The sequence below is a fragment of the Metarhizium robertsii genome (assembly GCF_000187425.2).
Source record: "Metarhizium robertsii ARSEF 23 chromosome Unknown MAA_Scf_41, whole genome shotgun sequence".
Lineage (NCBI taxonomy): Eukaryota > Fungi > Ascomycota > Sordariomycetes > Hypocreales > Clavicipitaceae > Metarhizium > Metarhizium robertsii.
Genome location: NW_011942184.1, coordinates 6,338 through 29,853, shown reverse-complemented (window position 1 = coordinate 29,853; position 23,516 = coordinate 6,338). Strand labels below are relative to the sequence as shown.

General features: G+C 48.5%; 7 protein-coding genes across 7 annotated transcripts; 3 read left to right on the top strand and 4 right to left on the bottom strand.

Moving 5' to 3' along the window:
• Window positions 1-790: 790 nt before the first annotated feature.
• MAA_10452 (Cytochrome P450 CYP548G4) lies at window positions 791-2,473 on the top strand (the record flags this gene model as incomplete). Its single annotated transcript, XM_007828450.2, has 3 exons — window positions 791-938; window positions 1,000-1,719; window positions 1,833-2,473. The coding sequence occupies 3 exons, from the start codon at window positions 791-793 to the stop codon at window positions 2,471-2,473; spliced, it is 1,509 nt and encodes a 502-aa protein (XP_007826641.2).
• Window positions 2,474-2,786: 313 nt separating this feature from the next.
• Window positions 2,787-7,861, bottom strand: MAA_10451 (fatty acid synthase subunit alpha reductase; the record flags this gene model as incomplete). Its single annotated transcript, XM_007828449.2, has 3 exons — window positions 2,787-7,656; window positions 7,726-7,752; window positions 7,806-7,861. The coding sequence occupies 3 exons, from the start codon at window positions 7,859-7,861 to the stop codon at window positions 2,787-2,789; spliced, it is 4,953 nt and encodes a 1,650-aa protein (XP_007826640.2).
• A 1,037-nt stretch (window positions 7,862-8,898) lies between these two features.
• Window positions 8,899-11,247, bottom strand: MAA_10450 (transcription factor STE12; the record flags this gene model as incomplete). The annotated part of the gene is made up of 1 exon (XM_007828448.1): window positions 8,899-11,247. The coding sequence occupies one exon, from the start codon at window positions 11,245-11,247 to the stop codon at window positions 8,899-8,901; it is 2,349 nt and encodes a 782-aa protein (XP_007826639.1).
• Window positions 11,248-12,056: 809 nt separating this feature from the next.
• MAA_10449 (uncharacterized protein) lies at window positions 12,057-13,076 on the bottom strand (the record flags this gene model as incomplete). Its single annotated transcript, XM_007828447.1, has 1 exon — window positions 12,057-13,076. One exon carries the CDS (start codon window positions 13,074-13,076, stop codon window positions 12,057-12,059), a length of 1,020 nt encoding a protein of 339 aa, XP_007826638.1.
• A 1,182-nt stretch (window positions 13,077-14,258) lies between these two features.
• Window positions 14,259-15,717, bottom strand: MAA_10448 (hydrolase; the record flags this gene model as incomplete). The annotated part of the gene is made up of 4 exons (XM_007828446.1): window positions 14,259-14,615; window positions 14,678-14,765; window positions 14,834-15,327; window positions 15,379-15,717. The coding sequence occupies 4 exons, from the start codon at window positions 15,715-15,717 to the stop codon at window positions 14,259-14,261; spliced, it is 1,278 nt and encodes a 425-aa protein (XP_007826637.1).
• A 1,108-nt stretch (window positions 15,718-16,825) lies between these two features.
• Window positions 16,826-17,956, top strand: MAA_10447 (NADH:flavin oxidoreductase/NADH oxidase family protein; the record flags this gene model as incomplete). Its single annotated transcript, XM_007828445.2, has 1 exon — window positions 16,826-17,956. One exon carries the CDS (start codon window positions 16,826-16,828, stop codon window positions 17,954-17,956), a length of 1,131 nt encoding a protein of 376 aa, XP_007826636.2.
• Window positions 17,957-21,162: 3,206 nt separating this feature from the next.
• Window positions 21,163-21,771, top strand: MAA_10446 (uncharacterized protein; the record flags this gene model as incomplete). The annotated part of the gene is made up of 1 exon (XM_007828444.1): window positions 21,163-21,771. One exon carries the CDS (start codon window positions 21,163-21,165, stop codon window positions 21,769-21,771), a length of 609 nt encoding a protein of 202 aa, XP_007826635.1.
• Between the last annotated feature and the right edge of the window lie 1,745 nt (window positions 21,772-23,516).

Sequence of the window (23,516 nt, the reverse complement as noted above, 5' to 3'; positions counted from 1 at the left end):
AAAAGGCTAAAAAGGCCAAAAAGGCCTACAAGGCCAAAGCTGCCAAATAAATCTGTATTGGCGGTTTTACCTCTTCCGGAGGGCTATTTAATAAATACTACTAAAAATACCCCCTACCTAAATAATAAATATTCTTTATATATATATATATTTAGCTTAAAAAAAATAAGAAAAAGCTTAAATTATACTAAGAGAAAACTTAAAAAGAACTTAAAAAGCTTATTAATACTTAGTAAATAATAGATAATTAGCGCCTAAGTTATTATAGCTAAAAGCAGTAATCTAATATATCTTAATTAACATTCAGTTACATGCTAATCAAGATGTTCAAATGTAGTAGTTCATTTGCAAATCTAATAATGACGTGAGATTAGCTCATTGGCTGCAGCATTAGTCTTGCCTAAACCGACAAGCAGGGTTCATACATAGCCTAAGCACCATGGAGAGACAGGTTCAGGCTCTGCCTGAATGCCTACCCTGTATCCAAAATGTCTCACAAAAATTGGCGAAGCCAGAGGCAACTTTTTGCGTGCGTTGGGCCCCTATATTCTATTGCAACGCAAAAATAAACCCAGCTCATGGTCTATAGATTTCTTGCCAATTTGTCTACTAAATGCAGAGCACCAAGGATTCTTTCAACTGCCACCAGTGACGGATTGCCACCACGCTGTCAATGATGGACTACTCCTTGCGCATAGCACTACTCGTTGCAGTTACTGCTTCACTCCGCCTTGTATGGTGAAGCGTTACAAAATTCAGTCGTTAAATACTAACATTCACCATGTCGTAGATGGGAGTTGTTGTGTACCGACTGTTCTTTCATCCGTACGCCAAACATCCGGGCCCGTTCTGGGCCAAACTTACCAGTTGGTACTCAGTGTACCATACCTATAACGGCGATCTGCACATAGACATCTGGAGATGTCATGAGATATACGGTAAAGCTTTCCACGTTTAGATTATAGTCCTTCCGGGGTGACTAAGGAACGGATGTTGTAGGAAAAGTTGTACGATATGCCCCCAACCGCATCATCGTCAATACCGAGCCAGCTTTCAAAGGCATCTACGGCCATGGGAAAAATGTGCGCAAGGCGAAATCCTACCTCAAAATCTCCCTTGTGCCTACCGTCCATCCGACGCTTGGCACCATGGACAACACCGCCCACGGCAAGCTGCGACGAATCATGAATCAAGGACTATCAGATTCCCACATTCGAACCATGACGCCCGAGCTGCAAGCAATTGTTTCTACTTTTGCGGGAGGGATTGGGGAGATGGAGGATCGTTTTCATACCAGCGGCCCTGTGACGGCCAACAGCGACGATGACGAGGGATGGAGCTCGCCCAAAAACATGGCGCATTGGTGCGACTTCTTCACCTTTGACGTCATGTCACAGCTCGTCTTCGGGACTTCATACCATCTACTCACGGATGCAGAGAATCACTGGATCGTGGACGGCGTCTGTGGCCAGATGAGGCGGATCAGCTTCCTCACCCAGCTGCCTGAATTGGAGACCATGAAGTTGCACAAGCTCCTCTTCCCAGATGCTCGCCGCAGGGCTCTCCGCTTCTCACAAAAGAGCCGGCAGATTATGGAGGAGAGACAGGAAAGGGAGAAGAGAGCTGCACAGGCTGACGAAACAGAAGCAGACAAGAGTAAAGCCAAGATTGACCTCTTCTCCAAACTCCTGCATGCCAAAGACCCGGAGACTGGCGAGGGTTTGTCTCAGATGCAGCTCTGGGCAGAGAGCAACTTGCTCATTATTGCCGGCAAGTCCTTGGTGCACATGCTCGCAGCCACCGATCAAGTGACTCATGTCGTACTTGTCTAGGTTCCGACACATCATCCACCGGAATGGCGGCCGTCTTCTTCTATCTTTGCCGCCATCGCCATATATATGACGGCGTAGTCAAGGAGGTGCGAGAAGCCTTTCCTGACCCTAGCCAAGTATGCCCCGGCCCTCAACTGCTCTCTTGCAGTTACCTACGCGCCTGTATCCGGGAAGCCCTTCGACTAGCGCCCTCGGCAGGAGGAGCGATGTGGCGAGAGGCACTTTCCGGTGGCCTCTCCATCCCCGGCACAGATATCCATGTCCCTGCCGGCCTGGAAGTAGCTACGGGAATCTGGTCCCTAAACCATAATGCGGAATACTTTCCAGAACCTTTCGCCTACCGACCAGAGCGCTGGCTGCCGGCCGAAACTGGCGACGAGGCCGTGTCGCGGGCCAAGTCTGCCTTTGCGACCTTTTCTCACGGACCGCGTAATTGTGTCGGCAAGGGATTGGCCATGCTGGAGATTTCGTTGGCAATGGCAGCAGTAATCAGCCGGTATGAGTTCCGCGCTGTTGAGGATGAGGACCTGAGAAGGGTGGGCGAGGGTAGGGGTGACTTGAAGGGACAGTATGATACCTTTTGGGCATTTACGAGCCTGAAAGACGGGCCATATGTTCAGTTTAGGCCATACAAAGTGTGAGGTGTATACGAATTGCCAGTCAAGAGAGCACAGTGAGAGAAGGAGATGTTTCTGGATTCCACATGGTGGCACTATTAATGTCCAACTGAGCCAAAACTTTCGCGTGTGCCTACTATCAGATCAGCAGCTCAAGGTCAATTGACGGTCAAATATGCCCGCGCACAATGCAAATACACACTTGCAACTGTACTGTATAGCTAGGCACAACCAACCATATGTCTATAATACGCATGCCTACAGTCATGTGTATATGTTTTATATAAACATCCGCAGTGCCGCATTGATGTTCCGTTACAAATTCTAGTTACTAATCCTATGCCTTGATCTGATACCGTAGAAAAGGGTCCAACAAAGCCTCCATCTCGCCATCCTTGGAGTAGGGCGGGTCGACTTTGATTCGCGCCGACACCATGTCTTCATTGACAAGCCCATTAGCGTAGGCCTGACTCGCGCGCCGACAGCGCTGCTCTCGTGTCCTTGAATATTCATTGTAATCGCCCTTGGAAATAGTCGCAAACAGGTAGCGCGGGTGCACGAGAATTGCCTGCGAACCCTTCTGACCGAATCCGAAAGAGGTCACGGAACACGCCTTGACCGCACCGTATGAGCCGATATGAAGCGTCGTGTTGGGGAAATACAAGTGCTCGTGCTGCCTCAGTTGCTCATCCACATTGTCGGCATTCCTGTTGCCTGGAATAACACCAGAGTTCATCATCTGCAGCGCGCCGTTGACCATCCAAGCCCCGGCGGCGCCCTTAGAGTGCCCAGTGAGCCATTTCTGGCAGACGCAAGGCACGAGATTCCCGTCTTGACGGCCGAGATGCTTCATCTGCTGCTGAATGACCAGCGGCTCATTCAGATCATTCTTCATAGTCGACGTGCCGTGGAGAGACACGACGGAAATGTCGTCGATGGTCAAGCCCCATGTTGCCAGGGATCCTTTGATGGGGGAGATGCGTTGCTGCCGGTCGCTTCTCCAGAATTGATTGCCAAGTGCAAAGGCGGCTTCGGCTCGTTGAGCGGCAGCATCCTCTCCAACACTCGCGATGTATTCGCGACGATAGAGTTCGATACTCTCGTCCGACAATGTTTCCCCCTCGGTGGCTTTCATGGCTTTCATCGTGGCCACCCGGTCATCGAGATCCTCTAGGTTGTCTCGGACAAAGTCGTCAATCTGCTTCATCCGTCTTGCCATCGCCTTCCGGCGGTGCTTTATGTCCAGCAACGGCAACGATGGTGAAGAAATATCGTGGACGGCAGGCCGCGCTTCCCTCGCATTGGTCAGGACTCCTTTGCCTGGAGCCGGGACAGACCGGCCGACCTTGTCCGCTGACATGTTGGTATACGCAATGACACCATGAATAGGCAATCCCATCTTCAAGGCCAGGGATGCAGAACAAAGAACTTGAACGCCAGCACCCTGCGCCTCAACAAAGCCCGCCCTAGACGACGCCGTTGGCCTCGACATCTCCCGTGGGCTCCTGCCAGCGGCAAATTCAGCATGCGTATCACAGGTGGCCTTCATGCTCCCAAACTCATACGACACATCCTCCACAAAGTCCTCGACGCCACCTGCCAGCACAATCTTGGCCTTGCCCAGCGTAATTAGATCACAAGCCGCGTCCAACGACTCAAGCGCGGTGGCACATGCTCCAACGGGTGTCCTGATGGGCCCAGCCGAGGAAGTGAGCAACATGTTAATCCAGGCGCCCGTTGTATTAACAAAGGTCTCCTGCAGAACATCAGGCTTAACATCCTTATCAAGGAAGCGGTCTCTGTGCATTTTCCTCAAGGACGACAGCCCCCCCATACTGGACCCGAGGCAGTTACCAAGCTCCGACACATGAATGTACTTGTACCATTCGTACGGATCAACAACTCCCGACGACAAGAACGCCTCGACTGTACACACGAGGGCAAAAAGCGTGACGGGGTCAACCTGTTCAATGATGTCGTCACTAATACCGTAATGTTTCGCCGACCACCCGGTAGGAATTTGCCCAGCCACTGTGCGATTAAACCGCGTTGCCCGCGGGATGATAACCACAGCTCCCGCCTTGAGCTGTACATGTAGCACGCCATGCTTGTTGCGCCATGTCATGGCTTTGCTCCCGTGCTTGCGTCTGAGACTGTCAGCCATCTCTTCTGTTGCCTCAAACGCGGGCAGATCGCGCTGTAGCACAATTTCCTGTACTCCGTCTTTGCTTTCAGGATTGTAAGAGTTGTCACAGATATCCGGCTCAATCACCCGCAGTCCCGTGTGCTCCAAAATCCGTGGCATGTATTTGTTGTAGATGTCTGCCTCTTCCACGGCAGCTCCAGACTTCACGTCCACCCAGCCTGGGCCGTTCTTATTATTGCGATCAAATCTGACGAGACCCATCATCCACGCCATCTCGATGCAGCTCTCCATCGTAAAATCCCCTGTTGTTTCCATTTCCCAGCGCGTGCGGCTGTTTCCATATGGTCCCAATTCCGAGAATCCTGTGATGACCACCACTCGATCTAGTTCCACCATGCCTTGGAGGGAGTCAGCAAGCGGTGCTAATTCGGTGTCATAATTGGGCAACTCGGGAATTGGCAGTTTGATGTTTGCTCTCGCCGACAGGGCAGATAGAGCAGGCGACACGAGGCTCACATCGTGCTGTTGGGGACCGGAAATGACTCTGCGTTCTCGCTCAAGCTCGCTGGCAATGGCTCTTCGGATATCTGCCTCATTACGTATAGCCTGTCTACATGCCGCAAGTTTCTCCTTGAACCCGTGGACTTTACCCAGTCCTCCCCCAAGGTCTACCACCAACGGACCTAGCTGACAAACGGCATTGATGCGTCCGCCTACGAGCGTGGCAATGTTGGCAGCCATCTCGGGAGCGCTGAATGTTCTGATCCCCATGGCTTCCACAGCCTGGGCTACAGAGTCGTTGTCGTCCATGAGGCCAGTACCTCTAGTCCAGCCGATGATGACACCCACTAGGCTGAGATACGTGGCCCATGACTCGGAAGTCCACCTGCCCAGCAACGCCTCTAGAGACCGCTTCGACTCCGAGTACAGGCCGTCACTGCCCATCAGACCATGGTTTGGGGATAGTGGCAGAACAACAGTCGCGGGACGAGTCTCGATACCTCTCTCCCTCTTTGCCCGAGCCACTGCGCCGAGCATCCTCAAGAGATTGGTCAACATGAGCCGATGACAAAGTTCTGCCTTTGAATCAATGTTCTCCAGGTCGCGCCCGTTTTCCGACACGGCCGCAAATGGAACAATACAGTCGAGGTCCCAAGTTTCATCATCACCATACATCCAACGGATCAAGTTGTGAACATCCTGGTTGCTCCCCTGGTTAAAAGGCACTATCCGCAGGACGGAATTCCTGGCACCAAACTTGGCGTACTCGCTCTGGTACATCTGCGCAGCTTTCGTGGAAAAACTGCTGCATGTGACCGTTACTCTGGCGCCACCGGCGAGGAGACATCGCAGGATGTGGAAGCCAATGGAATTCTTGCCTGCGCCGGTAAGCAGAACGTTCTTCCCAGCAAAGGTGAAGCCGCATTCTCTTCCAATCTGTAGGTCGTGTTGGTAGACCAGGCTGAGGGTTGGCGAATGTGAAGTCTGGCTGTTTCTGAACGTTGCCACGGTGAATTCGGTATTTGGACCCATGCCCTTGACCAGTGCATCAGCTGGGTACAATCCCTTTCTGCCAAATTCTTTCCGCGGCACCTCTGATACTGTGATCTTTCCGCTTGGATCGATCTTGGTGACGGGAGCCATACTCGACATGATATCAGTAAATACCGGATCCTTATTTTTGGCCTGGTTGCATTGCTCGGAGAGAAGGGCTAAAATGCTCGCTAGCCATTTACTTCCTATTCCTGCCTCGTCCTCTGCTTGGCGCTTCAGGTATTGCAACCACGAGATGGAGCGATGACACGCGCGGTTACTGATGCTCATGGAAAGTTCTGCCATCTCGGTCTGAGCATCGGAGGCCTTGGCGTCCTTGCAGAGAATGATGAATCTCACAATGTCCTGGATAGTCCAGTTCCAGTATGAATCATACACTCTCGCTTTCTTGGCGTCAAACTTGGGCATCATACCATGTGCATAGTCGTCTCCGTGTTCGGCAAGCCACATGTCCAATTCCTCTGCCGGGGAGAGTGTTTTGGCTTCGTAGTTTGTGTCATTGGCAGTATGTGCAAGTGAAAGTGGATTATCGCCTGCCAAATGTGCTTGAATAGCTTCGGAAATGGTCTTGAGAAGAGTCGAAGCCTTCTCATTGACCATCTGAAGCGCCTTGGGATCGCCACTGTGTGCTGCATCACCACCGCCTCCGGTGGCAACAGGGAGAGCGAGGCTTTGTTGCGCAAAGTATCCCGCGGCCACCTCACCCAGAAGCTTCTCTGCAGCATCGGCAGTAGGCAGACGGGACACGGGCTGCTTCGCAACAAGCATCAACAACGCAGCCTCTTGACGCATCACGCCTAAACCCCATCTATCACCCAGGTACCGACCAACATTTGATTGTGAATAGTCTCCCGGGAACTTGGAGGAGATTGCTTTGGCGACCAGAGAGGATGTGGATTTGCCAAGTCTTCCGCTAGAGCCTGCTTGGAGTGTTTCAGCCAGTTCCTTGAGCGGTATCTCTTCTGGCCTGTCCGGCAGAATGCCTGGGAACTCCGCGTCAAGTTCGCCGACGATTTCATTTGAGAGGGTTGATCGTCCACCGACAAGATTGCTGATGGTCTTCTCCGGCGAGATGCCCTCAAGTTCCCTTTTCAATTTATTTGCTATGATACATGTGATTTGCATGCTTGCTGGTACGGCGGTGTCGGCTAGCTTCTCCGCTGGTTGTGAGAGTTGTGTTGGTGTGGTGACGGGAGCTATAGTAGCTGACGGTGATGATGCGGGACGTGGTTTAGATGGGCATGGTTCATGGCCACGGCTCTTCTGCTCGGCGGGTTTGCTTTGAGTGGTGGATTCTGTTTTTTCTTCTGGTCCTACCCGATAGTATATATCATCAGAACTCCCTTGCGGCCCAAGAAACTTGCGAGTTCTGCTGCACGCTACGTCTTCTGCCTGCATATATGACTCCCACGTCCGGTTCATCATGTTTATCAGAATATTCGACGGTCCGACCTCAATCACTCGGTCTGCGCCGATATTCCGTAGGATGTGTTCTTGCGTCTCGGTCCTGTTTATTACACCGTGTGAGCATGCCGCCTCACATCGACAGCCTGATGAGTCCAATTGTTTGTCTTACCATCGCACTGGATAGGCAAACTGATGTCTATAGTAAAATTCAGTCCACCGCCCCATGTCGTATAGCCTGACTCAACTTACGCCAACAGCTCTATCAGAAGAGTATAAGCTAGGTCCTCTTCAGTTTCGGGAGTCATGGTCATCGCTATTCGTGTATTGCCGAAAATATCGTGTTTGATACAGCCGCCCGTTTGTATGTGTAAAAGCAGGCAGAGGAAAGTCGTATCATGCCAATGCGTGACAGAAAATGGCTATTCTCTTCTTCTATACGTTTTTAATTTTGTCCAATATCATGTGTATTTGCTGCGCTTTTCTCTGCTCTGCTGATGGCCGAATACCTCATTGGCCAACAAGAGTGTCACCCGCCGATCGCCGACAGTCTGGCTGATTCTAGCAAGTCTGATTTCGATTACCGCATCTAGTTTGCTTTGATCTAAGCGAATACATCTTATGCTAGGACCGTATTACTTGATGTGGCTAAGCATAGCGTGCTGAGGTCATGATGATATCCACAGCAGCGGAACCCGCGTAAGCCGGAGTCTTCCGGAAGGATTGCGGCTATCACAACTTGCCGCAGAGCGCTCTGTACAAGAGGCACAGAGGGCAAGAGTACTCGTCGTAGTGGGCTTGGTTTTTATCCCGCTCTCACTTACGTCATCTCTTTTCAGCATGTCACAGCCGTATAGACCCGGCCAAGACAGGTTTTGGATATACATTGCAGTGTCATTTCTATTTACTGCGTTGGTACTCTTGATATATTACATGTTCGAAAAGGTCTTCCTACAGAATGATGGATATCTGATTGCGGCTACCTCTGACGGGGTGCTCTGATAGCGGACGACATAGCAGGGTATAGACTGAGTCTTGGCAGTGCCCCGAATAACAGGTGTTGTTGAGCCTACAGGAACTCTTCGAGCATAACACGTTGATTTAAAGATGATTATATGGAATATTAAAGGTCCTTAGTTCTTAGAAGAATAGAAGAGATAAATAGCTAGTATATATATATAAACGAAAAGAGATGACTTAGGCTTCTAGAGAGCCTTGTAATTCTATTATATAACCTTTGTGGATCTATGCTCTAAATAACCTATCTATATAATACATGGTGTGGAAAAAAGCACACACTATGAAGCATGCCCATGTCGAAAAATTGTAATACAGGCCAGGCAGCTCACTTGTCATCAGTCACAAGCTCTCGTTGAAGCATATCAGCGCATATATCCAGGCCCGCACCAATGGTTCCCATGATATCAAACACATGTGCTCCCTTGAAACTATACGCCCACAACTGCATCACCGCAACAGCCATGCGCTTTACCTTAAGCACACCATCAGTTTCAGAGGCCAACTTGTCGCCGAGTTCAGTCTCACTGATGATGCTCGCAACAATGCCCATTAATCGTTTCTCGTCCTCTTGTATAGTGTCACCCAACGCCATGGCATTGGCTATCGTTTCGAGCCATTTGCCGAGAAACAAGCCGCATTCCAGATTACACAGACTATGAACGATACTCCAGTGCAAAGTTTGCGTCCTTGCCACAAACTCGATGCCAATTCGGACCGGAATGCTCAGCGAGTGGGCACTTTGAAGCACAGCACGACCTACCAGGGGGCTGCGTTCGAGCAAAGGGGCATTGCGGAAAGCCTGGGCGATGCGCTCGGCATTGCGCGTTTCCAGCCGGCGGCAAGGTCCAAAATCAGCATGCAGCCGAATATAAGCCAGTCGGAAGAGAGCCGTCGAATTGAAACTGAGAGGTCCGCCGGGCGAGGACGGATCAAGAGACGAATCCTTGGTAGCCTCCCAGTTGTGTTGCCATACCCGCAACGCAGAGTCAAACTTGAGCAACAAATCTGGTGGCAATGAAGCGCATTCAATACCTGACGGCGCAAATGACAATTGTCTAGCCAGAAAGATTTGCTGTACTACGCAGTGGATCAGGACATAATTGCCAAAGGAAGACAGCCCGTTGCTAGCTGGCGCAGCGGTCTGGTTCCGAAATAGACTCGAATAGCTCTGTTGAACGTTGGTCTCGACAATGGCATCTCTGCTACGGGCCGCCTTCCATTCATCCTCGCTCGCAGCTCTCCAATGGGATTCAGGGCTGGGTACGCTCAGCCGAGCCACATCCGAGTTCATCAACTTGGGGGCAATGTTGTACGCAATATACAGTAGGTTGTTGAAACAAAATGCCACCAGCTTGGCGCGTCGCCTCTCTTCAGCAGCAACCCACTCATGCCAGGTCAAATCAGCGCCAGGCGAGTCTGCTGCTGCCCCAACGCCAACGCCATCTTCCTGGACCAAAAAGGCGAGCTCGCTTGCGATGGAGAAGGCGTCCTTTATGAGTGAGCGTTGATTCCACGTACCCAGAGCCATCAGGATGATCATGGCGTGCATTGTCTTGACATTGTCACAGTTAATGTCTGATGTAGATTGGTCAGGGGTTTCTACACTGGATTGGCAGGAAGGAGCGTGTGAATATCCGTCCAAGAGTAGTTCAGGCGTGCTGAAAACCGAAATGGGCTTTTCATAGCCATTTCTCCTGCGTATTTGTTCTTCGAGCAGAGCTCTGGCAGAAATATAGAGGTCATGCGACTGCTGACGTTGAAACCGATACCGAGCCCCAGTGGCAGCAATAGCCAGGATGAGATCGGGCGTTTGAGAGACGAGCGAAAAGGTGGGATAATGGATAAAGGGCAGATGTTCGTGAAATCCCGAAAAATACCCTTCGACGTAGCGGCGTAATGCGTATCGAGTAGGCATAGTAAAGGTTGCTGGCAGGACGGAACGGTGTTTTTCAATGCTGTTGCATATAATGGAGTAGTCTGCTTTGGATAGCAACCACGGACTACCAGTTCCATCAGGGGTTGACGGGGGCTGAAGGAGGCGCCCACTGGAAGTCGTTTTGGTGTTTTCTGGTATAGATTGGGCATAATTCTCCGATGGTTGCCCGGCTGGCTGACGCGGAAGAAAATCAGGCATTCTTACGCCTGACGTGTTCCGTGACTCGTCGTGACGTTTGTTGGAAAACATGGCCGTGTCGAGCTCAGAGACACCGGGGTGTGAAGCGGGAAGCAAATTGATTGGATAGTTTGTCCCAAACGACGATGGCATAGACAGGGAAGAGGTCGCTCCGATTTCCCTCCAAAGAAGGTCCAAGTCATTGCCATATAATAAGTCCCAAGTCACCGACTTGTCGACGGTGCTGTGGGCTTGGTCACTGCTGCCTCGAGGATGTAGCGTGGCAGCCGAGGGCTGATGATGGACGGACAATGTGGCTTCGTGTTGGGAGTCCAAATGTAAGTAACTGGATGGCAAAGGCATGGCGCTTGTTGAAATATCAGGCGTGTCTGTTGCTGGCATTTGTGTGGATTGCCCGAGTTGAAGACGGTCGGAAACTGCACCATCAGTTGCGAAGCCCACGAGAGGTTTCTCCTGCTGCACCAGATCATGGGAATACTGGCTATCGCGGCCGTCATCGGGTGTCTTGTCGGAGACGGCCCACGTACTGTGAAAAGACATGACTGCATCTCCGTCTTCATTGTTGGCACTCGTTGCAGATTCGTGCTCCCCGTGAGCCAGCCTATTGTGCCGGGTTAAGAGCTCGCTAGTACACACGTTGGTTAGTAGGTATGCAAAGTCTACAGTCAACTCAACTCAACTTGCCTTCTAGAAAAGGTGCGTTCACATGCGGAGCACTCGAACGGCTTCTCCTTTGTGTCTTGCATGTATGTATTAGCCTGCATGTGCAACACGGTGAATCAAGAGGAGTAGGCGGCTTACGAGTGCGTTCATGCCGGCGTAGATGCTCTGTGCGCCGGAATGTCTTGTTGCAAAACTTGCAAGGCGGAACATGAATCCGAGGTCTCATTCGTGGAGCAGCAAGATTCGGGGTAATATTGATCTTGGACAAGATTGGGCGTTGGCTTTGGCTTTGGCCTTGGCTCAGAAGATGGCATCTCAGTGTGGAGTAAATTGACTTGTCGGGGTCAAAACAATTCTATATATTGGCGGAGGCACCGCCTACACTACACGTGATTCAATTGATGATGTCTGGTACATGTACCGGGACAAGTACCGGGATGTCGGGAGCTAGTAAAACTGAATTTGTAAGCTAAAAAACTCGATTCGTATTTGTAACACACCAAGTCAAGGCATTCATTCTCCGGCCCCATCGCATCGAGTGCTTCTCAACTGTGCTCAAATGGACTGTGCACAAGAACGGGACAATGATGATGGACACGTTGAGTTCTATTTTACATCTCTTTCTTTTTATTTTTTAAAAACCAACAACACTAAAGTACGAGACCTCCATCATCCGTCAACCCTCTTTACATTGTCAAAACATTTCGGAATCTCGGCTTCCCAGAAACCAAGCTATCCACTGCCTTTTGCACATCAGAAAAGGGATACTTCTCTACTATACATTTAATATTATGTGTCTGCGCAAATCGAATCGCCTCCTCGCTATCCAAGGAATGCCCGCTCGCCCATCCATGAATGCTTTTCCCCCCAAGAATCAAAGCTACGCTGTCAAAGGCAACATTACCGACCGGGGCTAGAGACAGCAGCTTGCCGCCCGCACCTAGACCTCCAACCAGCTTTGATATGACTTCCGGGTTAGGGGCCGTCTGGACAATAAGATCTGCTCCTCCAAGCCGGTTGAGTTCCGCAACTGCGTCGCTTTTCTTGGTGTTGATGTAATGATGGGCGCCGAGTTTCTTAGCAAAGTCAGCTTTATCATCGCCGGAAGATAACGCGACAACTTCATAGCCCATCTTGTCAGCATACTGGATAGCGAGGTGACCAAGACCGCCGAGACCTTGGACGGCTACCAATCCTCCCTGCTCGATATGCATCTTTCGGATGCCATTAAAAACAGTCACCCCGGCGCACAGTAACGGGGCAACCTCGGCTGCATCTAACTCGCGGGGGATGCGGACGACAGCTTCTTGTTTAAGTAGGACGTATTCTGCGAAGCCTCCGTCTCGAGTGTAGCCATTCACCTGTGCGTTGTGGCAAAATTGGTACATCCCTCGCTTGCATAGCTTGCACATGGCATCGTGCCCACCATGCCAAGGACCTCCTACTCTTTCTCCCTTCTCTAAACCCTGTACGCCTGGGCCGAGCTCGACTACATCGCCTACAATTTCGTGCCCGGGGATTCTGGGAAAAACATCTCCGTACTCTCCGTTGGCAATGCTAACATCTGAGAAGCATACGCCACAGGCCAGAACTTTAACCAGGACCTGACCCGGCCCTGGATGCTTCAGCTCCATCTCCTGAATCTTGAATGGTCCGTTCGCTTCGTTGAGGACAACGGCTCGGTACGTCTTGGGTAAGGAGGACATTGTGTGGTCCCGAAAAGATTTGACTATCGAATGTGAATGTGTGCCAGGAAGAGGTGACAGTAAATTGCGGATCAAGTACCTGCAGCTGGAGATGAAGATGGCCATTCCGTGGATCAGCTCCATTATATATCCTTTGATGGGGCGATCGTTCCTCCATTCCGTCCTGGGCTTTCTACCCCAACGGCGAAGCACTAGACAGACACGATTCAGTAGTGGTGACTCTGGTGAGGGTTTGATCCAGCCGTGGCAGGTGGGCACTTTAGCGCATCAATGATATTACAAATCTAAATCTGATTAGCTCTACTACTGATGTCACCTCACTGCATAAGTCCTGCTAGGCTTTTACGGTCCAAGTACGTCGGATTAGAGTCTCAAAATGCCCCAAGTCCCGGAATGTGGGAGAACAGCTGCGAAATTTTAGCTAATTAATAATACACTACTACGTACTTGAACAATATCAACGCTTTTTGCCACGTGCTCTCCTAAGAACTCGTTTGTCCAACGTCTGCTATTCATGGTGCAGATTCAACTCGCAGTCTAGAACCGGATACTGCATCTCTAAAGGCAAAGTGCCAGGATGTTTCTACCCCACGGTGGAGGTCAATAGAATACTGCTAGATTTTCAGGCCATCTATAAGCAAATCACACAGCGAAAAAGGCTTAATTGTAATAGCAGCGTTTTCAGGGCTTAAATTAACTCGATTCATGATGCAGGCCTTCGTGGGTCGCATGAAAATGCCTCAAATTTACCATCTTTTATACCTCATTTTCCCCCTGGAAGCCCCTGTCTGGCTGTACTGGCCCCAAAGAGCAACTATTTAAACCTACATAACTAACCTGAAATTGGCATCTTGTTGACTCAACAAACGCAGTTGCCCATATCAATCAAATAGTTACCCCGCTGTCATACCATGTTGAGAATTAGGGTACCCAGTATTAGGGTGAAACGATAGAGGACGCATCGTGTCGCATGTTGATGCCGAGCTGAAGGGCTAAAGTGTACCGAGGCGTTGAGTCCATGCCAAAAACACGACACATATACAGTGCAGCACAAAACAGTAAATCAATCTCAATACTGTAGATACAGCAGGAGTTTTCAAACATGTTAAATCGTCTGCCATTTGAGCATATAGTTGACTCATCTGATTGTGTTTTGAAACTGACACTCAGATTTGCATTCCACTAGCTACGCTCCACCTGTTGGAACAGTATATAGTCAATAGCCTCAACTAGATATGTGACGAAGCGGTGAGGATTCTCTGCCGCCGGAAAGTGGCCGAGACCCAGCATCTTTGTGAATTTAGCGCCCCGAATCTTCAAGGCCGTCTTCTCACTTAGCTCCGGGGTAGTACTCCAGTCATATTCGCCCGTCAACATGTACACTGGACACTTGTCGGTATCGATATCCTTGACTCGTGTACGACCATCCCATCCGCCGTAATAAAAGTCCAAATCACCATGGAAGATGCAAAAGGCTTGGGACGAGTAACAATGCCATACCATGTCACGGTTGATACGCGGGGCGGTAGGCGCCATCATCTACGCGTAATTAGTCATTTCCTCTCCTCATGGCAAAGCCCTTCTGTAACGTGCATACTTACTCCGTATATCCATTCTGGGTTGAACAATGACTGGTTCACAGAGACGGAGCGATCCCACCACTGACGATCCATATTCGTAAAGTCGCAGCTGCCCAGATCGGTCAATACACCTTTCAGAGTAATAATAGACATTTCTGCCGGTCACAAAATACGAACCCTTGGCAAGGAATCACACCACCAACACCTAGCTCCTCGGCCCGCAGCGCAATGGCAAGACATACATGGCCTCCCATGCTCGCGCCGCACACAATGGGCTTCTTGAGGCCGAGTGCGCGAATCACCTCCCTTATACAGCCAACATATGTCTCTTCGGTATTGGTATAAGACCCAGGAATCTGCATCTCGGGTGGAAAGCTGCGACCATGCCCAGGCAGGTCAAATGCCGTCATGCGGCATTTTGCCAGCATTCGTGCTTCATTCATGACGCCATGGTACTGCCGCGAATCTGAACCCGCCGTATGGAGGAACAAAATATCCGGATGTTGTTCGCTACCGCTCTGCTCGTAGAATACCTTTGTCCTGCCCCAGCCCGGAGGTGACACATACACGTACCGGCCAACGATGGCATCTTCAAGACTGAGGGGGGGTGGCACGGGGTCCTCCTGCATGCGACCGTGTAGAGCTTCATGGCTCATCTCCAGAACCCGTGGCTATATCGACGCATAAGCAACAAACATGTTCTGATCCCCCAGGATATCGACCCCATCCTGGTGAATATTCTGGCCGACCATGCCCCAGTAGCTTTGGTAGGGGGCCACAGGAATAGGCTTGTAGAACTGCTCCCATTGCTCCGGAAGAGCGGAGAGGATAAAATTGGCTTCTGCCTCTGATCCTGGTGTGACGGAGACGTGGCCTGGCTTCACGTGGCACACGATGACAGAGTCTGAGCCTGCAGCCTTCCACCCAAAAGCAAACTCTTTGGCTCCGGGTCCCAGGTTGCAAAAGGCTTGAAATCGGCTGTCAGTGGCCAAGCTTTCTGTTAGCTTGCAGAGACAACTGCCGAGTTGACTGGGCAGACTGAGCCAAGGGTGAGGAACCATGGCGAATTCCTCGTTGGCGGCGTAAAGAATCTCGGAATAACGTTGGATGCGGGCAGGAACAAAGTTGGGTGGTGAGTTGACGAATTCCCCCGGTGTTTCTGTTGAGGGGAATCTATTGAGCAATTCTACTGAAAGTGGAGGGCCGCCAACTGTGGAGATCTGGTTCTTCTTTACTCTGATTCACCACTTTCATAGAATCCAAACGACGTTGAGTCGACGTCGAGGCAAATGACAAATGATATCAGACCGCTTCAACTTGACTTCCCGATGACTGAGCAATTCGCCCCAACCGCCCCCGCATCAGGGACGAGATGATGCGGGGCAGCGAGGGCCAGCGCAGGCTTCTAGTAGAATGGCAGGGGTAAAAGTCCAGTCTGCATGTGGCCAAGTCTGAATGTACCCCGAATAATACTCCGTTATTACTCAATATTGTCAACGCGCCAAGTTAAGATGGCGAGCGGACGACAACTAAATAAGTATCCGGATTTGTGGCCCCTCGGATTTGTTTGGCGGGAAAATTCAACAAGACGCACTAGTATGATTCATCAGCTCGAAATCTATTGCCACCGCTCGCTTTTAGTAAGTCGCTGCTTTTTAGGTTCCGTGGATTATCGTTGAATTCTCGACCAGCGCAAGCAGCAAAGAAGGCAAAGTTGCGCAATTATTGATAAGGAAATATATCTACCCCAACTCTATAAATGTCTTGTACTCCAATACCAGCCACGCATACTGCCTTGTAACTTCCCTGTAGCCCCGAAATATGTTTACAATGGAAGAAACGTACGGAAATTTTGAGGATAAAGCCCACTTGGCATTTATAAGGATAGATGCCTGTTAGGAAGGACATGGCGCCGAGCTACTTGACTCTATAAAGAGGATCCTGTAGTGGTCGCCCCCATATAGTGGGCGATTACAAATAACCTCGCTCGTTGATTATTAACTAGTAAATAAAAATTATTTTAAAGACGATAAACCTTTTCATAAATAATCTTGTGCGTTGGATTTTTTCATTATGAATTGATCCAAACAGCTTCTCGGTTAGTGTATAAGACTTCTTCCCGCACTTCAAACACATCATCACGTTATATCCTTCGTGCCTATAGTCGAAATGCCCTCCAAGATTTTTGAGCCGCTACGCATCGGCCGTATTACGTTAAATCACCGAGTAGTCATGGCACCTCTTACGAGGCTTAGAGCGAATAACTCTCACGTCCCCGAACCCATGTCAGCAGAGTATTATGCTCAGCGGGCCTCTGTTCCAGGCACTTTTTTGATTGCCGAAGCTACACTCATATCTGCTCGTGGCGGTGGCGGCAGTCACGCGCCCGGTTTATATACGGACGAGCAAGTTCGAGGCTGGAAGCAGATTACCGATGCTGTTCATGCAAAAGGCAGTTATATTTTCTGTCAGCTTGTGGCACTGGGGCGTGCCGCCGATCCGGAAACCTTGAAAAGGGAGACTGGCCTCGAGGTGCGAGCACCAAGCTCAATCGCCATGGAGAATGGCGGCAACACGCCGGAATGTCTGACAGACAATGAGATTTGGAACCTTGTACAAGACTTTGCTTCGGCGGCAAAGAGAGCCATGGAAGCAGGATTCGATGGCGTCGAGATACACGGCGCCAACGGGTACCTAGTCGACCAGTTTCTTCACGAGAACAGCAATGACAGAACAGACCAGTGGGGTGGTAGCATCGCCAAACGGGCCAAATTTGGACTCGAGGTTGCCAAGGCGGTTGTGCAAGCAGTAGGGCCAGACAGGGTTGGGTTCAGACTGAGTCCGTGGAATACCTGGCAAGGGATGGATGCGACAGACCCAGTACCTCTGTTTTGCTACTTGATCAAACATGTCAAGGAAATCGGGCTGGCATATTTGCACCTCATAGAGTCCAGGGTGCTTAACAACGTTGACTGTGAATCAGCGGGAAATATCATGCCCTTTATGGAGGAATGGGGCTCAGCCAAGCCGGTACTAGTTGCGGGAGGATACAACCAGGATAACTTTGCTCAAGCTTTGGAGCGGGACTATAAGAATTACAATGTCGGCGTTGTTTTTGGAAGGTATTTTCTTGCTAATCCCGATTTGCCTTTTCGCCTTCGGCATGGGATTCCTCTTCAAAAGTATGATCGCAGCACTTTCTACGCTGTAATGGAAAGCAGAGGGTACACAGATTATCCGTTCAGTCCTGAATTTGAACAGAATAGGAGAGATAACGGCAATAGAGCTCCCCTACTTTAGAATATAAGTAGCTAGAATTGAGATCTTTAAAGAAAGCTTGTTATGATGACCCAACTCTCGTGAAATAAATATTAATATTTGGGAAAGTATCATGTCCATGCGCACTTGATACGACTTTAGAAGCTACTTTGTCAACGTTTCTCTTGATGCTTGATCCTATATCTTATATATTAAATATATTATAGAATTAGCAACAGTGTTTGAGCGAGATCTAATGCAAAACGCTGTGCGCGCAACCTTTCCACTAGTCTTATCAAGGCTCCAACATCCAATAAAGACTGTGCTTGGTACATCTTCCCGCTTAATGTTTAAGCTCGCAGTGGAATTGTTCCTAGAATAGGAAACCATATTAGCAAGCTAATTTTATCGCTTCGTACGAGGAGAACTAACCAAGAACCAGTCCTCGAGCTTAGGTCCCGGGCCATATTCGCAGGTTCCGCACTATAAAATATCAGTCGTGCGCTCATCCTTGGTGGGGGCAAGTTTCTTACACCTCCATGCTGGTTACAAATGGGAGTCAAATAGAAATATGGCTAAATGTATTAGAGCGCGTCTGCTGAGGGACGGCCGGCTGCCGGTGCTTTGTCAATAACTCACAATGTCATGCTTTACCAAGATTAGCGCTGTGTTCAGCCTTGTCCTTTCAGAGAGCATCTCTAACTTACGTATTGATCGACAAGCTCATAAGTCTTGCATTCGAGTCTCCCGTTTGCCTATCCCGGTGATCAATTCAGATTCAGCATAGAATGACTGCTTGAACTCACCGCTTGACATTGCACCCTGTAGTTGCCATTGTACTTTTCAGTCAATTCTTGAACGGTCTAAGATGTCAAGGTCAGTATCTTCTCAAGAGCCTGGTTGTCCCAGCCCACATACCGGCGACGCAGACAAAGGGCCCTGTGGCATAGAGGCGGCCAATGCACCAAAGAGAGCAACCACGGAAACAAAGGTCTTCATTTTGACAGTTGGAGGGAATCTCGTCTAGTAATATAAGAAAAGTGTGTCAGAGTTGTTATGTTTTGTGTGCAGGAAAAATATGCCATGCAGATGAAATGTAAGTCCTTTTATAAGTAAAAAGAGTTTAACTGTTATACGCTGTTTAGCTTTGCTTAGAAATTGAAAGCTTCCCTGTTTATACAAGATTAAAATAAAGCCCTATAGGATGACCTGAGTTATTTACTCAATCACGCCACGTAGTACTACGCTACTGCCATTTTTCTTTCGAAATCTATCTTTGCCTGCACCCTTAACGCCGAGATTTATAGCATTGACACTGATATATCCCCTGAAGGAAGTTAAGGCACGCGTGATTTCGGCATAATAGGGGATATTAGATCAAATTTAATGCCTGCAGGCTCAGCTATAAGTGACGTAACAATACTCTAGAGGAATCATAAACACGAGACTTTCAATAATGCAATATCCCTCCGTCTCGACCAGAAACCGCTATTCATTATAGCTTTCGTGGTAATAGCACAACTTCTTGTTCGGGACTTGCCTTTCAAGAGTTAACTAACCAGTGTCCACAGTATGGAAGTCCCCACCGGTTTGGGGTATAAATCCCAGACTTGGGGTATGAATCCCAGTCTTGGGGTATTAGTCTTAGTCTCGGCCTGAGTGGACCTCGGGTTACAGGGGTAATATCGGGTTTCAGTGATATCGGGTTTCGGTCATGTCGTAGTAAGAGTTCTTCTTCTCGAAATCGCTACTTTTTCTGATAGGATAATTTTGAGTAGCATTGACTCGCTTCGCTCAAGCCTCTTGAATGACTCAAATCCCGCACTATGACCGGGAAGTTGATGCACACAAGCTACGGCCACTCCAAGCGGCAGGTAATGATAACAGGAACTAAATCCGCTAGCACCTGTTGGGTGCATGATCATGAAAACAGCTCAAGTTGTCTCAAAGCCATGTCGAATATAACGCAATCAGTTGCCTGTGAGATGCTTGTATAATAGAGTCTGCGGTCGCGAAATTAGACCAAGTCTGTACGGGTTATACCTCCAATAATAGAGTTTGTAAAGAAATCAGTCCACCTATGCGTGAGTATCTATGCTAAACACTTGATGCTGTCTCTGCCAAGCCCTAATACCCCTTGCTATTACTTACTCTGGTTGCAATGGCTACAGATCGCGACAGAAAGAAGAGTGAAATTCTCGGAATTGGGGTGAATTGGGTGGGCCATAGAATTGAAGGACATGAACGTCTAACCCGTTGCTAGGTATAAACTCCACTAATTTATAGCAGGGAAAGTTTTAAGGTCAATTCTGTGACCCCGATTCGCGCCTAATTTCAGCGGATCACACAGGCTCCCTTGAGTAATTGAAAACGGTCCATGGGGTGTTTCACTCCTTGCACTATATTACTCATGCCACGATCCTATTAGAAGACAAGGATGGAAGCGGAATCTAAAAGAATGGCACCGGGCGTGGCATGAGTCATGGCTTATGACTTGAACGTTTGTACTGGTATAGCCTTTTCTCTCCCCGCAGAGACAAGGCTTGATATCCCAGAATGTACGATATATTCCCTAAAAGTTTAAACATATTGTAACAATTGTAGGGTCCAGAGCTAATAGAAAAGAGATATTTCAGAAAGAGTATAAATCGTGAAATGCTAAACAAGTTTATGTTTCCATCTTAGAAGACAGCTATTCTATATATAAACTTATTACTTTGTCGGCTATTACAATAAACAACCTCAAATACACGTGCAGAGAGATCTTGTTGGCCGTAATCCCCTGTCTCTAAGCCCCTATTAGCGTTGTCACCAGGTCACGCATAGCTGAACTTACAGGGGGTGACTGCAGCTTTCGCGTGTTAATTTTCTCGTTCCTTGACGGAAAGAAAAATATTCGGAGCAACCGAAATACTGAATACAGCTTCGTCACCCACTTGATGATATAGGTCAGGTGTTGCATTATGCTTATAGCATGATAAATTTACATTAAGCATTATGCGTAGTGACCGAAATATTACGAGTAGCTTCAACTTTGACTCGATAATGCCAAGTGTTACAGTATTCCATGCTCGTGCTATGACAAATTTTGGATATTAGACACCCTTTAAAACGTATATATACTGACGCTCTGATCTGATTCTTGCACACTCTTTCGTACCATCCACTCCCCAATCTTCCAGTCAGTCTACACTTTCTACTCTACAATATCAATTTTCTCTATATTTACCATCTTCTACCACGCCAACATGAAGCAGGCTATTTTTCTCAGCATTGTCTCCTTGGCTTGCGCGTTGCCCCAGAGCACGCCTGTCACTGGTCAAAAGCTCCTCCCCTGGAAGCAGCCAGCGACTTTGACGGGTTCCATCGATTGTGGATTCAAAGTGAGCGACGAGGAGCAGTGCGGGACTGAGCTCTACTGTAACCTATTTGATATTCAGAAACCGAATAGTAATTATAAGTCGGCCTTCCAATGCTTCCAATCCCACGAGGCAGAGCCCAAGCTTCTCCCCTGGAAGCACGCAGCAACTTTATTGGGTTTCATAGAGTGTGGATTTAAAGGGGGCGACGAGGAGCAGTGTGGCACTGAGCGTTACTGTAATCTATTCGACACCCAGAAGAGCAGCGATTACAAGTCGGCCTTCCAATGCTTCAAAGCCCACGAGGAAAAGCCCAAGCTGCTCCCCTGGAAACAACCAGCGACTCTATCGGGTGCCAAGGATTGTGGATTTAAAGGGGCCGACGAGGAGCAGTGTGGCACTGGGCTCTACTGCGATTTATTCGATGACCAGAAACCGAACAGCGATTACCAGTCGGCTTTCCAATGCTTGCAAGCCCATGAGCCAAGTCCAGTCTAACATGATCAGACTGTATCGCACTAATGCTGTCAAGTTACACGGTGCCAGTTTACACAGCGGATACGCGGCTGTTGAAACTCGAGCGGGGAAGTTTGATACAATTTGGTAACAACGCACAACGCGCAACTGGTTGGGCTGCCTTGTCAAGTTGCTTGGACTAGCTGAATCGTGCTTTGAACTGGATACAGAACAATTTTAAGGGGAAAGGGGGGGAGGTGGAATATAAAATTGTGTGGAGACTACTATCTAATAGTTGTAGTCTTTAGACGAATAGAAAATGATGTGGTCAATCTCGGCTTCAAAGTGTCTCGTTTAAAAGAGTTTAAAGTGGTTATTATAGCCCAAAAACTCTCTCTATTAGTCTTCAAGTAAAGTTGTGGCAGCTACAATTGCGATACACTTAGGTATTACCGGAGCGGCAATAGTGCCTACAACTACATGAGCTACGACGCTTAATAAGCTCTCTGGTATTGTATCTAAAGAAGAAGAAAAAACAGGACAAGAGGAGAACGTAAGGATCTATCGAAAGCTGCCAGCTAGAGTTTGATCTAGCCAAGTTCGGCCATGGAATTCTTTGCCACTACATGAACCACATACCATAAGCGTTGTTAATAAGCAAACAGCGCTTTGTTACTAAGCAATGCTACATGCCGCCATGAGTCAAGACAAAGACATGTTTGGGGTACAATTGCGTAGTTCTTATAGCCCCTGCATGGTGGCGCAACCTTTTCCTTCATCCACGAGAGTAGAGAGTCGATCACTCACTTTGCCTAATTCATGCAGCGCCATCCAAGTAGTGCGCCTGTGGACGTGAGCAGAAAGACGGTAGTTGGGGCAAATCCAATGACAAGGGTTGAAAACGCCAAGATGACGCTTGACTTGACATAGTCTTGTGTCAATAGTTTGGAAGGGAGTGGCGTCAAGTTCAGGGGTGTTTCTACCCCAAAATCCACCTACCGCCGGTTTTGAACCAACATTGAATTGACTCTAAGCCATTGTGCCCCGTCTCTTAAATACGGAGTACCGCTCCGGCTTTTAGTCCGTGAGGGGCGCGGAGAATACGGACACTAACTCCGGGAGCCATAGCTTGGGGGGGCGAGGGGGTGTCACTATTGCTACATACGTAGCTTCGGGCAGATGCCATGGTTGTAACGGGCTGAGCCCGAAGGTGGCTCGGCTGCGCTCTCGCTAGTAAGCGAGATTAGCTGCGTAGAGCTCTAGAGCTTTAGAGCTTTTTAAGCTTTTCTTTTCTTTTTTTCCTTCCTTACTTTTAAATACTTATAATAGTTATTTAGCTAGTTATTAATATACTTAGCTTAAACCGTTATATTATCTAAAGGTTAACCTACCTATTTAGAATATAAGGCATAAAGGCTTAATTAAAAGTAATTTTTTTTTCCCTATATAATAAACACCTAAGGTACTTAATAAGGCGTAATGCCTAACCAACACAAAGCTTAATTAATAAGCATAATTAAAGTAATATAAGCATAAATTAATAAATTACAAGAAACTATCTACTAATAATTAGTTCGCCCACGTTAAGTCCTCCCTAATCTAGATTAATTTAGTAACTAAACAAAAAACTAGAATATATAGGTATTAGCAATAAAAGCAAAGCTTAAAGTTAATAAACAGGCTATCAGAGATAAAAACACGCAGTTCTATTATATTTATAGCTTATTAAACACTAATATTTAATTTACGGTTTTAGCTTTTATATAATAAACAAAAAAATAAGGCAA